This window comes from Malaclemys terrapin, chromosome 4 (assembly GCF_027887155.1).
Source record: "Malaclemys terrapin pileata isolate rMalTer1 chromosome 4, rMalTer1.hap1, whole genome shotgun sequence".
Classification (NCBI taxonomy): Eukaryota; Metazoa; Chordata; order Testudines; family Emydidae; genus Malaclemys; species Malaclemys terrapin.
The window spans coordinates 72,325,792-72,343,504 of record NC_071508.1 but is presented as its reverse complement, the minus strand read 5'-3'; the positions used below and the strand labels follow the sequence as shown (position 1 = coordinate 72,343,504).

Below are 17,713 nucleotides of genomic sequence, written 5' to 3'. Positions count from 1 at the left end.
ATACCAACACACAAAATATATCCTTGCAGCTTTTCAATCTATCATTAGTATAGCTGAAGCCAGATCTATCCAGTTACTTTTAAATTTGAGTTCATATTTAAAAAAAAAAAAAAAAAAAAAAAAATTCAAGCATTGACAGCCTGCTAAGAGAGATTTGTGGAAGTTGCAATTTTTACCAGTTGATCTTGATTAAGGCGCTCTCCCTTGTTCATTCGATCCTGGTAATCATCAAGTTTGCCCTGGGGGGGAAAAAAATGCTTTTATGTTTTGTGTACTACAAGTCATAAAGAGTTATGCACAAGAGAAGTGAGAGTTATGTTACGGTTCCTCCCGTGTTAAGTCACAATACCTATTTTATATGAAATTACATTGTAACACAAGGTGCAAACTGACATGATCATGAGCTTTGTATGCAAATACCTGAACTCATTTTACATTTAAAAATATACTTTTACAAGGAGGAAATATTTTAATCTCACTTATTCTGTTACTATAATGCACATCTTAGTGACCTTTCTTGCAACCAACAGAAAGTTGCTTTGCATCAGCATTGAAAGTGACCTGCAAAGAAACAAAACTAGGTGTGTGTGCCCTGTTTAGTTTCATGGTGCATACAGACAACTCGAAGCTTTTTTCATTTTTGTTTTTCCACACTAACTGCTCAGGGTCTATCTGCTCTGGGAAACTCTAAAGAACAAGAACCAGAGAAATACATCACAAGTACCAAGGAAGTGAAATCTGATTAACTGGGAAGAGGCAATTTTTATTTATGCTGTTTAAGCCTTTATTTTTGCTAACATTCATTTTCCTAATATTTGACAGAAAAACCTTTTAGGATTCAACACCTACCCCACTCCAGTTATGGGCTGAGAAAACTGCCAATCCATGTGTGACTATCAAGTCCTCAAGTAAATCAGGAAGGACCAGACCAGACTTAATATTCCTCATATTTAACGTAGGACACCTCTATACATCAAAGACAAGAAAAGCACGCACACATTTTCTTTTGCTGGTGACTTAAGAGTTAAGTCAGATAGGCAAATATCTTCTAATTCCTTTGTGTTCATTTCCTGGTAACCCAAAAAGTGACAAACCAAGCTCAGTCCTGAACTAAAATCTTATGCACTGCACTAAACTGCCAGAGATATGACTCCAAATGAAATGAGACTCCAAAACCAAGCTTGGTAAAGTCAAACCAATACTCTTCAAAAGCAAAAATGTTTAATGTGGTTAGGTAACTGTCACTTATCACTCAGCTTACAAAACAAAAATAGTTAAGTACTTCCTAAATCTGGGGTGGGCAAAATATAACCCACGGGTCGGATGTGGCCCGCCAGCCATTTTAATCTGGTCCTTGAGCTCCCACTGGGGAGTGGGATCTGGGGCATGCCCGCTCCGGCACTCCAGCTGGGAAGCAGGGTCGGGGGGCCGTTCCATGCAGCTCTTGGAAGCAGCGGCATGGCCCCCTCCAGCGTTCCAGCCGGGGAAGAGGGTACCACGTGGCTCCTGGAAGCAGCAGTATGGACCCCCCTCTGGTTCCTATGCATAGGGGCAGCCAGGGGGCTCTGCTCTGCACATTGCCCCCACCCCAAGCACCACCCCCGCAGCTCCCATTGGCCGGGAACCACAGCCAATGGGAGCTGCAGGGGCAGTGCCTGCAGACAGGGCAGCGTGCAGAGCCGCCTGGCCGCGCTGCCGCATAGGAGCCAGAAAAGGGACATGCTGCTGCTTCCGGGAGCCGCTTAAGGTAAGCACCGCCCGGAGCCTGCACCGAAGCCTCTCCCCGCGCCCCAACCCCCTGCCCCGATTCCCCCCTCCCACCCTGCGAACCCCTCGGTCCCAGCCCAGAGCAACCTCCTACAGCCCAAATTTCTCGTCCCAGAGCCCCAACCCGAGCCCTCACCCCCTCCCCCGCACCCCACTCCACCACCCCAGCCTGGAGCTCACTCCTGCACCCTGAACTCATTTCTGCCGCCCCCCCGCACCCCACACCGCCAACCAGAGCCCTCACCCCCCTCCCGCAACTTGGTGAGCATTCATGGCCCACCATACAATTTCTATTCACAGATGTGGCCCTGAGGCCAAAGAGTTTGCCCACTCCTGTCCTAAATGATACACTGACCATGTAATAAACATACTTATCAAACAAAAATGCCTATTTTGTCAAAAAGAAAACTGCCATAACTCTCACCTATGGACTATTTAATGTTATTTCTGTGATCTTGATTTTAATATTTAAGTATTCTCTTTTCATGTTTAGTTCAATGTATTTATAACAGTTTTTCAACAAAGTGTTCTGCCATTTCTTGCAAATAATGTTTATACACTGATTTATATGATGACTATATGGTATGATTTGAGACTGATCAACATGCTTCAATGTGCACATATAACATTTATTTTTCAGTGGATGTATGTTGTATTTATATTGGTGAAATCGATTTACTTTGGGTCAGAGTTAAGGTTTGTGTACAGTTAATCTGTACAATGGGAGATGTTAAGCGAAATTGTATAACACTTATCCTACGATAGAGTATGATGTTAGACAGAAACCAAAAGAATGTATGCTGCTGGGTACACAGAGACACAGAAGTTTGGACTCTCAGCTGAAGCTCTACCTAGACTGCCCCGATGCAACTTGGGAAGTTTTGAATTTGAAGGGTCAGTAGTTGGCTCCTGAGGAGAGGGAACAGGATGACTGAGGGGATTGGAGAGTCAGACTGCAATCAGGACAGGAAGTACTACCAGGCTCTTAAAAGATTAGGCTTTCCTTCTGCAAGTAAGCAGCAGCAGGACCACTGAAAAAGACGGTTACTCACCGTTGTAACTGTTGTTCTTCGAGATGTGTTGCTCATATCCATTCCATTAGGTGTGCGCGCGCCGCGTGCACGATCGTCGGAAGATTTTTACCCTAGCAACACCGGCGGGTCGGCTGTGGAGCCCCCTAGAGTGGCGCCTTCATGGCGCTGAATATATACCCCAGCCGACCCGGCGCCCCCTCAGTTCCTTCTTGCCGGCTACTCCGACAGTGGGGACGGGGGGCAGGTTTGGAATGGATATGAGCAACACATCTCGAAGAACAACAGTTACAACGGTGAGTAACCGTCTTTTCTTCTTCGAGTGCTTGCTCATATCCATTCCATTAGGTGACTCCCAAGCCCAACTTAGGTGGTGGGGTCGGAGTGAGACATTGCTGTGTGCAAAACCGCTGATCCGAAAGCAGCATCGTCTCTGGACTGCTGCACTAGTGCATAGTGAGCTGTAAATGTGTGGACTGATGACCAAACCGCTGCTCTACAAATGTCCTGAATCGGAACTTGTGCCAGGAAAGCCGTCGAGGAAGCCTGGGCCCTCGTGGAGTGAGCGGTGAGGTGCGGTGCTGAGACACCTGCCAGGTCATAGCAAGTCCGGATGCAAGACGTAATCCAGGAGGATAGGCGTTGTGAGGAGACCGGTGAGCCTTTCATTCGGTCGGCCACTGCAACGAAGAGTTGCGTCGTCTTTCTAAAGTGCTTTGTGCGGTCAATATAGAAGGCCAGGGCCCTTCGTACGTCCAGGGAATGCAAACGTTGATCCTGGCGAGTGGCATGTGGTTTGGGATGAAAGACCGGGAGAAAGATGTCCTGGTTGATATGAAAAGGAGAAACCACCTTAGGGAGAAAGGCAGGATGTGGACGAAGCTGCACTTTATCCTTATGGAAAACTGTATAAGGGGGCTCGGATGTAAGCGCCCTGAGTTCAGAAACGCGCCTTGCTGAGGTGATGGCTACAAGGAAGGCTGTCTTCCAGGATAGGTACAAAAGAGAACAGGTGGCCAGTGGCTCGAATGGAGGACCTGTGAGCTTGGAGAGAACCAGGTTGAGGTCCCACGTCTGAACGGGCTGACGTTGTTGTGGGTACATCCGGTCTAAGCCCTTGAGGAATCTAACGACCATCGGGTTAGAGAATACCGAGGACGCGAGTTCCCCTGGGTGAAAGGCCGATATAGCGGCCAGGTGAACTCTAATTGAAGATATCGCCAACCCCTGCTGTTTTAGGGAGAGGAGATATTCCAAAATGAGAGGAATGGGTGCCTGCAACGGGGACATGGCTCGTTGTTCGCACCAACAAGAGAACCGCTTCCACTTGGCCAGGTACGTGGTGCGTGTTGAGGGCTTCCTACTGCTCAGCAGAATCTGTTGGACAGAGTGCGAGCATTGCTGCTCTGCCTGGGTGAACTATGGAGCAGCCACGCCGTGAGGTGGAGTGATTGGAGGTCGGGGTGACGCAACCGGCCGTGGTCCTGAGAGATGAGATCCGGATCCAACGGAAGCGGGATCGGTGTCTGAACCGAGAGCTCCAACAGTGTGGTGTACCAATGTTGTCTTGGCCATGCAGGAGCGATCAGAATTACCTGTGCCTGGTCTCTGCGCAGTTTGAGCAGTACCTTGTGGACCAGAGGAAACGGAGCGAAGGCATAAAACAGGTGGTCTTTCCAGGGAAGCAGAAAGGCGTCCGAGAGGGAGCCCGGAGCTCGACCTTGTAGGGAGCAGAACACGTGGCACTTCCTGTTGTCTCGAGATGCAAACAGGTCTATCTGGGGAAACCCCCACCTCTGGAAGATGGAATGTATAATGTCCGGACGGATAGACCACTCGTGCGTTTGGAAGGACCTGCTGAGTCGGTCCGCTAGAGTGTTCTGGACTCCAGGGAGGAACGATGCCGTGAGATGGATTGAGTGGGCGATGCAGAAGTCCCACAGGCGAATGGCCTCTTGGCATAGAATTGACGAACGTGCTCCTCCTTGCTTGTTGATGTAGAACATGGCCGTGGTGTTGTCGATGAGAACTAACACACAGCGGCCACGTAGGAGATTGAGGAATGCCTGGCACGCCAGGCGTACCGCCATCAGTTCCCGAACATTGATGTGTAGGGCTAACTGGGATGCAGTCCACAGGCCCTGGGTATGGTGTTCGTTGAGATGGGCGCCCCACCCCAGAGATGACGCGTCTGTGACCAGGTGCAGGGAGGGTTGTGGGGCGTGAAATGGCATCCCCTCGCAGACTACAGTGTGATCTAGCCACCAGGTGAGGGAGGCCAGGACCGAGTCCGGGACCGTGACCACCATGTTCAGGCTGTCCCGATGTGGACGGTATATTGATGACACCCAGGTTTGAAGCAGGCGAAGTCGAAGTCTGGCATGCCTGGTTACGTACGTGCAGGAAGCCATGTGACCCAGCAGGGTAAGGCACGACCTCACCGTGGTAGTTGGGAAGGCCTTGAGCCCTTGAATGAGGTTCGTGATGGTGCCAAATCGGTTGTCTGGCAGGATGGCTTGTGCACGTCTGGAGTCTAGAACTGCGCCGATGAATTCTATTCTCTGGGTAGGTTCTAGAGTGGATTTGTCCTTGTTGAGTAGGATGCCCAACTTGTTGAATGTGTGCACTATCTTGTGGACGTGAGCGTGAACTTGCTCCTTGGTGCGACCGCGCACCAGCCAGTCGTCTAGGTACGGGAACACCTGTATCCCTTGCCGACGAAGGTACGCTGCCACGACAGCCATACATTTCGTGAACACCCTTGGGGCCGAGGATAGGCCGAAGGGAAGGACTGTAAATTGGTAGTGCACCGTGTTTACCACGAATCGCAGGAAGCGTCTGTGAGGTGGGTAAATTGAGATGTGAAAGTATGCGTCTTTCATGTCGAGGGCGGCGAACCAGTCTCCAGGATCGAGGGAAGGGATAATGGCCCCCAAAGAGACCATGCGGAACTTCAACTTTACTACGAATTTGTTGAGTCCGCGCAAGTCCAAGATGGGCCGCAGACCTCCTTTGGACTTGGGGATCAGGAAGTAACGGGAATAAAATCCCCTGCCCCTTAAGTCTATCGGAACCTCCTCTATGGCCCCCATGGCCAGGAGCGTAGAAACCTCCTGTATAAGAAGTTGCTCGTGAGAAGGGTCCCTGAAGAAGGACGGGGAAAGGGGGTGGGAGGGGGGGATAGAAGAAAACTGGATAGCGTATCCCCTCTCCACCGTGCGGAGGACCCAACGGTCCGAAGTTATAAGGGACCAAGCACGGTGGAAGTGGGAGAGGCGATCCCGAAAGGAGGGAGCTGGATCCTGGGGGATGACTGGGGCGCCGTCCTCAACCGCACCTTCAAAAGTTCTGTCTAGGACCTGAAGGTGGTCTTGGTGGCCCTTGGTTCTGACCGGGTTGAGGGCCAGCCCATCTTCTCCTACCACCTCGCCCTCGCCTTCTGGCAGGGTCCTGTCTCTGACGAGGTGGAGTGGGGTAAAAACGTTGAGGCTGCGGCCTAAATGGTCTGCGCTGGGGACCCGCAACATGCATCCCCAAGGAGCGCATGATTGTCCTGGAGTCTTTGAGGCTCTGCAATCGAGAGTCCGTCTTCTCCGAGAACAGCCCCTGTCCTTCAAAGGGCAAATCCTGTAGGGTCTGCTGTAATTCAGGGGGCAAACCCGAAACTTGGAGCCAGGAGGTCCTGCGCATAGCGATACCTGTGGCCAGGGTCCTTGCGGCCGAGTCCGCTATGTCCAGGGAGGCCTGTAAGGAGGTCCGAGCCACCTTCTTACCCTCCTCAACCATGGCTCCAAACTCTTCCCTGGACTCTTGGGGAATCAACTCCTTAAACTTCCCCATAGAGTTCCAGGAGTTGAAATTGTAGCGGCTCAGTAGCGCCTGTTGATTCGCCGCTCTAAGTTGTAGCCCTCCGGCTGAGTAAACCTTACGGCCAAACAGATCAAGCCGCTTAGCCTCTTTTGATTTTGGCGCTGCAGCCTGCTGGCCATGGCGCTCTCGTGCATTCACTGATTCCACCACCAGTGAACACGGTTGGGGGTGTGTGTACAAGTACCCATAGTCCTTAGATGGGACAAAGTATTTCCTTTCCACCCCTCTCGCTGTAGGTGGAATGGAGGCAGGAGTCTGCCATATCGTATCCGCGTTCGTTTGGATCGTGCGGATCAAGGGTAACGCCACCCTCGATGGGGCATCCGATCCAAGGATATTCACGATCGGGTCGTGCACCTCCACTATCTCCTCCGTCTGCAGGTCCATATTACGGGCCATCCTGCGCAGGAGATCCTGGTGAGCCCGAAGATCTATCGGAGGGGGACCCGTGCATGAAGTGCCCGCCACTGCCTCATCCGGAGAGGAGGAGGAGGACGCCTCCGGTGGTAGTGGATCCAAGGGGGGGTCCCGGTCCCCCTGGTCTTGGGTCGGAGCGTCACCTGCACTTGGGTCCACGGTGTCGGGTGGTGTGGACACAGAAGCCTCCATGCCTCCAGGCGGAGGCCGAGAGATGGTGGATTCTGGGGCTCTTCTGACCGAGTGACCCGAGCGAGAGGTCGATGGTAATGAAGCCCCTTGCTCCTGGTGATACGCCCACGGGGTCCAAAACGACCAGTGAGATGGTCCATGAGAGTGGTCCTCTGCCCTCTCCTGCCAATGGCCCAAGTCTCGTTCCTCGGCCTGCCCCTGAGGGGGGTATGCCGATCTCGACAGGTCCTCCGAGGAGCGAGACGCCGATCTTGACGGCCATGGCGGTGCCGCGAAAGATGAAACGATCCCCATGGTCTGCGGTGCCGCACGGTGCCGGTCCGGAGATGATCTATCTCTGTGCGGTGCCGGCGATCGGTGCCGGGACCGCGACCGGTGCCGATGACCTCGTCGGTGCCGGGAGTCAGATCTGGACCTCGACGAGGACCTAGAGTATGCCCGGTGCCGGGAGCGGCCTCTCGACGTCGAGCGTCGAGGTGCCGAGAACTACGTCTCGACGTTGATCGGTGCCGACGATCATAGCGGTGCCGAGACGTAGACCGGTGCCGCGACGAAGATCTTGGCCGCGAGTACGACCGGTGCCGAGACGATATTCGGTGCCGGGACTGCGAGCGGCGTGGGGACCTGCTTCGGGACCTGGATCGGCGCCGAGGTTCCAGCCCTTGTGATGGAGGGCGCATCAAGGCAGGTTTCCCTCTTGACTGTACCGGGCGAGTCAACGGTACAGTCGGTGCCGGTGGTTGAGGCGGTGCCGGCTCCGTGAGAGCTATCAAGTCTCTCGCCGCCGCGAAGGTCTCTGGAGTCGACGGGAGACACTGTATCACCGCCGGCCTCGGTGGAGACGCTATTTGTACCGGACTCGACGGCCTCGGCGCCGGAGTCGACGGTGCTGGAGGCGCCTGTTTCCGTTGCTCCACCGGCGGACGCGGCTCTACCCCCGGCACTGGGGGAGCCGGCGTCTTCGGCACGGACGTCCCCGTCTTATGGGCTTTTTTATGCCCTGGGGATAATGACCGGCGCCGCGGCACTTGCTGTGTTTGCGGTGCCGACGAGGTCCGGTGCCGGGGAGGCTTGTCTGACGCCACTCGCGTGGTCGTCATAGCCGGTGCCGCCGGGGCACTGCGCACCGAAGTGCTAGGCGTCGGAGTCTGGCCCGTGGAAGGAGTGTCCGGGCTAAGTGCCGCCTCCATTAGGAGTTGCCTGAGCCGAAAGTCCCGCTCCTTCTTGGTTCTTGGTTTGAAGGCCTTTCAGATCTTGCATTTGTCTGTTTGGTGGGACTCTCCCAGGCACTTCAAACAGGAGTCGTGCGGGTCGCTCGTTGGCATAGGCTTAGCGCAGGAGGCGCACTGCTTGAAGCCGGGAGCGTTGGGCATGAGCCCGGGCCCGCGGCCGGGGGAGAAAGGGGGAGACGACCCCCTTAACCCCCTGAACTACAATAACAACTATAACAACTTTAAAACTATTTAACTATAAACACTAGAACTACAACTATAACTATAACTTTGAATGACTAAGTAAGCTAGGGAGAGTGGAGGACAGCTATGCCGCGCTCCACAGTTCCAACGACCGTCAGGGGCGGTAAGAAGGAACTGAGGGGGCGCCGGGTCGGCTGGGGTATATATTCAGCGCCATGAAGGCGCCACTCTAGGGGGCTCCACAGCCGACCCGCCGGTGTTGCTAGGGTAAAAATCTTCCGACGATCGTGCACGCGGCGCGCGCACACCTAATGGAATGGATATGAGCAAGCACTCGAAGAAGAAGCTGCTGTTATGTTTATTTTGGTTAAATAAAAGTTCAGTGTTTTTTTTCCAAACTTTTTTCAGAAGTCAGAGGCAGTCAGTCAATCAGAGTTTTGAAGAGATCTGCAGGGTCCCTGAAACAGAGTTATGAAAAGCAGCCAGGATCGCCTGATAGTTATAGACAAGTGTCTGAGAGGAAACTAAGGCCTGGTCCCCACTAAGCCCCCACTTCGGACTAAGGTACGCAAATTCAGCTATGTTATTAACGTAGCTGAATTCGAAGTACCTTAGTCCAAACTTACCGCAGGTCCAGACGTGGCAGGGAGGCTCCCCCGTCGATGCCGCATACTCCTCTCGCCGAGCTGGAGTACCGGTGTTGACGGCGAGCACTTCCGGGATCGATCCAGGATCGATTTATCGCGTCTAAACCAGACGCGATAAATCGATCCCAGAACATCGATTGCCTGCCGCCGGACCCTCCGGTAAGTGTAGACGTACCCTTAGAGGGGTTAAAAGGGTTGTACTAGTAACTCGAAGATCCCAGAGTTCAACAAGGTGTGCGCCAGATCATAACAGTTGTAATGAAACATTTCTTAATGTTTAAAAATTAGTCCAGACTGCACAGTGCAGCTTGGGAGAGTGCCACAGTGCCCTGAAGTGCAGCTTTGACATAACTTTGAGCTACCTATACAGCAGCCAGACACAAACAGTACAAAGGGAAGCCCCAGTCAGATACCCTAGATTGGCAGCAGGGTCATAGCATAGGATCTTCCCATGGCCAGCTATGCTGGCTTCAGGGCCAATCTACTTATATTATAAGCACTGAACAAGTTGATGTTCTTAATAACTACTCGTTTGTTTTTAAACTTGGGTTCTTTAAATAATTTGACAGATAATTACACTTTTTACTCGGCAAGGCTGTTTTTTTAAATAAAGTTTTAGATTTTTTAAGAGTTTCTTTCCTCCATCTCCTCCCCCCCCCCCACCCCTCTTGGGCATATGAACTTATTGGTCACCAGATTATTAAACCAGGACTGGTGTGCACCAAGCTAATAACATGAAACTGACAAGACATTCACATATGTTGCATGCAGTGTAGTTGTAGCCATGTCAGTTCCAGGATATTAATAATCAACATGGAAGACACTGAATTTAGCCGTCTGAAATGGAAGCTCTACAACAGAGTTTCTCAAACTGGGGGTTCTGACCCAAAAGGGGGTCGCAAGACAATTATAGGGGGGCCATGAGAATGGTGGCTGATGGCCAGGCGCCCAGCTCTGAAGGCAGAGCCACCGCCAGAAGTAAGGGTGACATGTTATGGGAGATGGAGGGGGTCATCACAGTGTGAAACATTTTCAAAGGGGGTTCTAGCATAAAAGTTTGAAAACCCCTGCTCTACAACATGAAGAAACAGGAAGCAAAATTTAACAGTGACATCTACTTCCTGAGCAAATGCAAGAATCAAAACATCATCCCCTGTAACCATCAATAACTAGGACCCTACCAAATTCACAGCTGTGAAAAATACTTCACAGACCATGAAACCTAGCTATTGTATGGGAGCGGAAAGGCTGGGGGCATCACAGCTGGGGACTCCTACTGTATGCCAGACTCTAGCTTTCACGGGGGAGATAAAGGCAGGAAGCAGGGATGAGGGGTGACCTTCCTACAGCTAGGAGAGGTTCCCAGAGGTGGGTCTGACGCCAGCCCTGGGGAGCACCCCGTGTAGGACAAGAGGAAGTCCCATCCCTCCCCAACCTGGCCCCTCTACGGCTCCAGGCCCAGCCCACAGGGATTAAAGTGGCTTTGGGTTGGCTGTGTGTGTTGGGGGAGTGACCACAGCGCCCCCTTGACCAGTCAGTTGCCCACTCATAAGGCTGGTCCTGCTCCTCCAAAAAGTGATAACCCCCGCAACCCCATACCATGCAACCCTCACTTCTTTGCTGCTGTTGGCGGCAGTGCTGCTTTTAGAGCTGAGCATCTGGCCAGCAGCCCTGCTCTCCAGCTGCCCAGCTCTGAAGGCAACGCTGCCACCAGCAACAGCGCAGAAGAAAGGGTGGCAATACCATGATCCCTCTATAATAGCCTTGCAAACCCCCCAACAACCCCTTTTGGGGCCAGAAACTCCAGGGTTACAACACCGTGAAATTTCAGATTTAAATATCTGAAACTGTGAAATTTACGATTTTAAAAATCCTATGACAGTGAAATTGACCAAAATGGACCATGAATTTGGTAGGGCCCAATCTATAACCCTCTGACCACTACACACAACTCCAAATATGCTGACTAGCTCTGCAGAGACACTTCAGAGAAACTGAGGAACCACTTACTTCACCTTACATACTCCAGAAGGGACCACCTCAAGAGTGAAAAAAAATTACATGCTCTCACCCACTGGAGGAAAAACAAAATAAAACAGGAAATCATGCACACAAAAAAATGCAAAACAACTATCAAAGAAACCTAATGACAGCCATCCAACACAAATACAAAGTGGAACCAACTACAATTACTCCACCACCCCACAGGAGAAACCCTGTCACCAGTACCCACCACATGGTCACAATACCCCAACATAATCAATTTATCAAGACTGAGCTGGAGCTGAATTATCTGTACTTACTGGAGCTGGATTATCTGTACCCATTCACACACTTTCATCACTGTGCACAGTGCTAAGCTAGCTATGCACAGATATTATTTTCATCCATTCACACTTTCTTATACACCAACATCCTTCTGAATGACAGCATAGCTGTCTGCCTCAAATATTTACAAGACAATGGACAACCCTCAGATATACATCCCAAATACATTGCCAAACTCATGCATTTCATCCTCACCCATAACAATTTTACATTCAACAAGAAACACTTTGTCCAAACCTTTGAAAAAGCCATGGGTACTAGGATGGCTCCCCAATATGCCAACCTCTTCATCGTCCACCTTTGAAAAGAACTTCTTGACTAATGCACTACAAACCATCAATGATATTTTCATCCTCTGGACAGACAGCTTAAACTACCTCACAGATTTCCACCACAACTTCAACAACCCTCACCTGTCCATTAAACTCTCTCAGGAACATTCCCACACTAGCACCAACTTCCTGGACATCACAATCAGCTTTAACAATGGAACCCTACAGACAACCATATACAAGAAACTCACGGATCACCACAACTACCTTCATAAATCCTGTAACCACCCCAAACACACCAAGAAAGCTGTTATCTTCAGCCAGACACTCATACCACCGAATATGCTCCGAGATATACCATAACACACTTAAAACTTCCTTCACTAAACAAAGACACTCCACCAGAGAAATAGTTCGCATCATGGAACAGGCCACCAAAATACCCCCAAAAAAACTATTTCAATACGGGGGGGGGGGGGGGAGAGGAACCACTGACAACCACAGCCCTCGTTGTCACCTACAACCCCACTCTGAAACACATATGGGGTATCAAACTACAACTTGTACTTTATAGGGGCCCCATTCTGAAAAAGAATCTTTCCTGAACTCTTCTGACCTTCCAAACAACCCCCCAACTTCTCAATGCTCATCAGAAGCAAGCTCCCACAGACCAGGACAACAACTGAAAGCAGCACTAAACCCTGCCATAACAGATGCAAATCTGCAGACATACCTCCACTGCTATAATGATCAAACATACCTTTCAAGATCAGTACACTAAATGTGCCAACAACAATTATTTGCCCAGCGAGCTTGTCCAGTCAATGACAACTCCTCCTGACATCACTGGAGCAGGACTGGGCTTCCCCTCCACAAAAACCCTCTGCTTAAATATGACTTATTTTCATAGAATCATAGAATAGAATCATAGAATATCAGGGTTGGAAGGGACCTCAGGAGGTCATCTAGTCCAACCCGCTGCTCAAAGCGGGACCAATCCCCAGACAGATTTTTGCCCCAGATCCCTAAATGGCACCCTCAAGGATTGAACTCTCAACCCTGGGTTTAGCAGGCCAATGCTCAAACCACTGAGCTATCCCTGTTGTTAGAGACAACCAAGATTATATGGAAAGTCTGAAGCGGTAGTAATTAATAATAGAGCTAGAAGACTAAAACAATGGTCGACAAGTCAATATTTCAAACTGCAGTAATTTTTAGTGACCTGTATCAGAGGGGCAGCAGTGTTAGTCTGGATCTGTAAAAAGCAACAAAGAGTCTTGTGGCACCTTATAGACCGGGGTCGGCAACCTTTCAGAAGCAGTGTGCCGAATCTTCATTTATTCACTTTAATTAAAGGTTTCACGTGCCGGTAATACATTTTAATGTTTTTTAGAAGGTCTCTCTCTATAAGGCTAGATATTATATAACTAAACTATTGTTGTATTGTAAAATAAACAAGGTTTTCAAAATGTTTAAGAAGCTTCATTTAAAAATTAAATTAAAATGTTGATCTTATGCCGCCGGCCCGCTCAGTCCACTGCTGGTCTGGGGTTCTGTTCACCTAGGCCGGCAGCGGGCTGAGCGGGGCCTGCGGCCGGGACCCCGGCTGGCAAGGGTCCGGCAGCCAGAACCCCAGACCAGCAGTGGGCTGAGCGGCTCCTGCCAGCCAGGATCCCTGCTGCCGGACCTGCTCAGCCCGCTGCCGATCTGGGGTCCCGGCCCTGCCCACATACAGTGGGTACCTACCTGGTTCTCCCATTCTCTTCCTCTCTCTCCGCACTGACCTGAGGATGGAAGTGCACTGAGCACAGGGTTGGGGGTGAAGGAACAGGCAGGGGGTTGGGGCATAGGTTTGGAAGGGACAGAGCCTTGGGGGAAGGAGTGAAGTGGAGGCAGGGCCTGTGGCAGAGGCAGGGGTTGAACAGTGAGCATTGGAAAGTTGGCACCTGTAGCTCCAGTCCCGGAGTCAGGGTCTATGCAAGGAGCCGCATATCAACCTCTGAAGAGCCGCATGCAGCTCCGGAGCCACAGGTTGGCCACCCCTGCTATAAAGCTTTGAAGACTAAGAAAATGTACAGATATTAAAGGAGTGCTTCCCCACACAATTCAGATTAATGTTTGTTAAATACAACACACTGGGGAAAATATTGAACAATCAAAATTCAAGTCAAAACTTTTTTTTTTTTTTTTTTTTAAATACAACCCAGGAATATCCTGAGAGCCATAATACCAAAAAGATTACCACAAAAATCATAACACTCAATTTTCTTTTGGGGGATAATCACTGCAAAGAATATTCTAGTTACAGGTTGTAATCTATTTATTTTAAAGAACAGTGCTTTTTAGTTCTAGTCACCGGTCAGCTGTTCTTAAAATTGAGAGGTCACGTATCTTGGGAATATAAGATTAATACTACACAAATATTTTTAATCACTTGAATTTAAGTTTTTGTTCATGTGGATCAAAATACATTACTGAAAAGTTGGTCCCAAAAGGACAAAAATTTCCAGTGAATGTTTCCCCCTTTTATATTTTGTCACTAACCCTACTACTTAGTGCTACATCTGTGGGTAACCCACGATGAAACTTTTGACACCAAAGGACTTCTCTCTCTTCACTTAGAGAGAGGCAGTGAAGCCAACATTGGGATACTGGTTTTAGATCAGCAGCTTTAGCAACCCGAGAACTCCCATTTTGATTTAAAAATTTTCACAGACCCCAACCGCCCCCCCCACACACACACACACACAATACCCCATCCCCACCCCACCTCTTCCCACTCCTGCCCCTCCTCTTTCCGCCCCACAAGTATCTCCCGCTCCTCCCCCGCTGTTCCCCGGCATGCAGGAGGCACTCAAAGGGAAGGAGGCAGGGGGAGGAGTTGATCAGTGGGGCTGGCGGACCTCCCTGGGTCCGCGGACCCCAGTCTGAAAAATGCTGCTTTAGATAGAAGGTAAAAGGTAATATAGGTTAAATCTTAAAATGTTCCTAGCTCCATTTTTAATACCATCTGAGGCTATTATAACTTGAAAAATAAATTAAACTTTGAAAATTCTTCCGTGACTTGCACAATTTTACTATATTTGTCCGTGGAAGGGAAATGTTTGTCTAAAAGAACCGTTTCCATTAGAATTCTAAAAATGGACAAACATTTGATTTTGTTTAAAAAAAAAAAAAAACTTGTTTTACTAGATGTACGTTTTGGGCTAAATGTGACCTAATAGTCGCTTTGAAGTTATTAAATACTGGAAAAAGACCTGTTGGATCCAACCTTGTAACAGCAAACTTTGTCTTAAAATTCTATTGCTTTCATATAAGATTTAGTACAAGTCTACATAGACCTAAAAGTTAATGTATTCATATCTCTGGAATTTTCATTATTTCTATATGACTGAGTATATTTCATATTCCTATGAAAAGCTGTTTGGAGATCTGGATTCAACCACTACTTCACGTCCTGTCAGTTTTAAATTCCAGAGTCAACTAAAGCCATCAAAACGAATCACTAATAGTAACCAAAACAGGAAGGCACAAAGGGGGGAGGTGGGGTGAAGAGGGGCAGAAAAGGTCTCTGGAGTAGAAAAATTAAAAAAAAAAAAAGTTACCATGGCATCGTGTTCTAGGTTTAAACGTTTCTTTAACCATCATTTGTTGGCAGTGACAAAGCTCTGATCGAAAGATAAAACAGTGAAAGTATTTGATCAAAGATTCTGAAACAATTCACTTGCAGAAACTGAGCACAGAAGAGTTCAGCCCAAAGGATTTATTCTGGAAAGCTGCCGGCTTGTGAAAGTAAGGATAACATGCAAATTATCATGCAAGATAAATTATAGACAGTGGCCCAGACAGATAGTTACAGCCACTCATACTCCAGCTATACCTTTCACCCCCTGCCAAAACAGCCCATATTAATGAAAACTCTACAATTAAAAAAAGGTAGACAAAATGGTTACCTTTTTCACCTTTCCATTAAAAACAAAATCGTTCAACATTAATTTTCTGTGTCAGGGCTAGTTCTCCAACTAAGGATTTCCTGAACTCCCAATAATATAATGCTGCCTGGCCAAGTGTTTGATTTGGGCGATAGCTAGCAACCATAGCATTGTGGTCAAATTAAACCACAACAATGGGACACAGTAGGTGAGGTGATTACCAACAGATAGATCAGAAGATATTTTGATGAGCACTAAACTATACCCAAAAGACCATTAGTCAGGTAGAGCAGGGGTCTCAAACTGAAATGACCATGAGGTCGCATGAGGACTAATGCATTGGCCCAAGGGCCGCATCACTGACACCGACCCCTTGCTGCCCCCGGCCCCGCCCCCACTCCACTCCTTCCATGAGGCCTCGCCCCTGCCCCACCTCTTCCCGCCCCCATTCCAACCCCTTCCCCCAAGTCCTCACCCCAACTCTGCCCCCTCCCTGCCCCCCAGGGGGTGCAGGAGGAGTGCAGGGTATGGCAGGGGGCTCAGGGCAGGGAGTTCGGGTGCAGGAGGGTGTGGGATGTGGTAGGGGGCTCCAGACAGGGCGTTGGGATGCAGGCTTCAGCCCGGCACCGCTTACCTAGAGCGGCTCAGGGGTGGCAGCACCGTGCCCCATGGCCAGGGCAGGCTCCCTGCCTGCCTGCCCTGGCCCCGCTCCACTTCAGGAAGCGGCCGGAGTCCCGGGGGGGGGGGGGGGAGGAGAGGGGGGAACGGCGCCACGTGCTGCTCTTGCTCCTCGAGGTACCTCCCCCAAAACTCCCATTGGCCGCGGTTCCCCGTTCCAGGCCAATGGGAGCTGCAGGGGGGGGGGGGGAGGGGGAAGTGCCTGGAAGCGAGAGCACAGAGCCCTCTACTCTCCCCCTGTCCCCCTCCCGGTACTGCAGGGACATAGTTCCAGCCGCTTCAGGGAGCGATGCGGGGCTCGCGGCGACACGCATTAGGCAGAGGGGCGGGGGGAGCTTGGTGGACCGCACAAAAGAACTCCACGGGCCGCATGTGGCCCACATGTTTGAGACCCCTGAGGTAGAGCAAGAAGCAAAGGTGTTTTACTCCTAACAGCCTACCACCATTTAAGAGGTAAGCAACTGTGTTCACCACTAGCTCAAGCTTCAGGATGCAGCCGTCTTAAATAGACCATTGAGCACATTACAGTTAGCCTAGTCCAGGGGTGGCCAACCAGTGGTTCTGGAGCCACATGCAGCTCTTCAGAGGTTAATATGCAGCTCCTTATATAGGCTCCGACTCTGGGGCTGGAGCTACAGGTGCCAACTTTCCAATGTGCGGGGGGGGGGGGGGGCAGGGGTGTTCACTACTTAACTCCTGTGGCTCTGCCACAGGCCCTGCCCCCCACTCAACCTCTTCCCACCCCCTCCCCTGAGCCTGCCATGCCCTAGCTTCTCCCCCTCCCCTCCAGAGCCTCCTGCACACCATGAAACAGCAGATCTGGAGGTGCGGGGAGGGAGCTGATCGGCGGGGCTGCCAGTGATCAGGAGGCGCTGGGAGTGGGGGGGAACAGATGAGGGGCTGCTGACTTATTACTGTGGCTCTTTGGCAACGTACATTGGTAAATTCTGGCTCCTTCTCAGGCTCAGGTTGGCCACTCCTGGCCTACTCAGTCATACAATGCACAATGTTTGACCACCAAAAAAAAAAAAAAAATTCTGCCATGAACCACCATTTAATTTGGTATGCTGAGTTTTAACTATTAGAAACAAATGTTCTTATACAGGGCTTCTCCATCACCACAAACTGGAAGAAAAGTCATTGCTGTTTAATGCTACTTTCTCA

General features: G+C 50.2%; 1 protein-coding gene across 3 annotated transcripts in view; it reads right to left on the bottom strand.

Moving 5' to 3' along the window:
* Positions 1 to 17,713, bottom strand: part of CAPRIN1 (cell cycle associated protein 1) — a 105,726-nt gene that overhangs the window by 76,217 nt on the left and 11,796 nt on the right. For all 3 annotated transcript variants that reach the window (XM_054025162.1, XM_054025159.1, XM_054025161.1), the window contains exon 3: positions 177 to 239. In XM_054025162.1, coding sequence (XP_053881137.1) covers positions 177 to 239 — 63 coding nt within the window. The remainder of the gene's footprint in view (positions 1 to 176; positions 240 to 17,713) is intronic.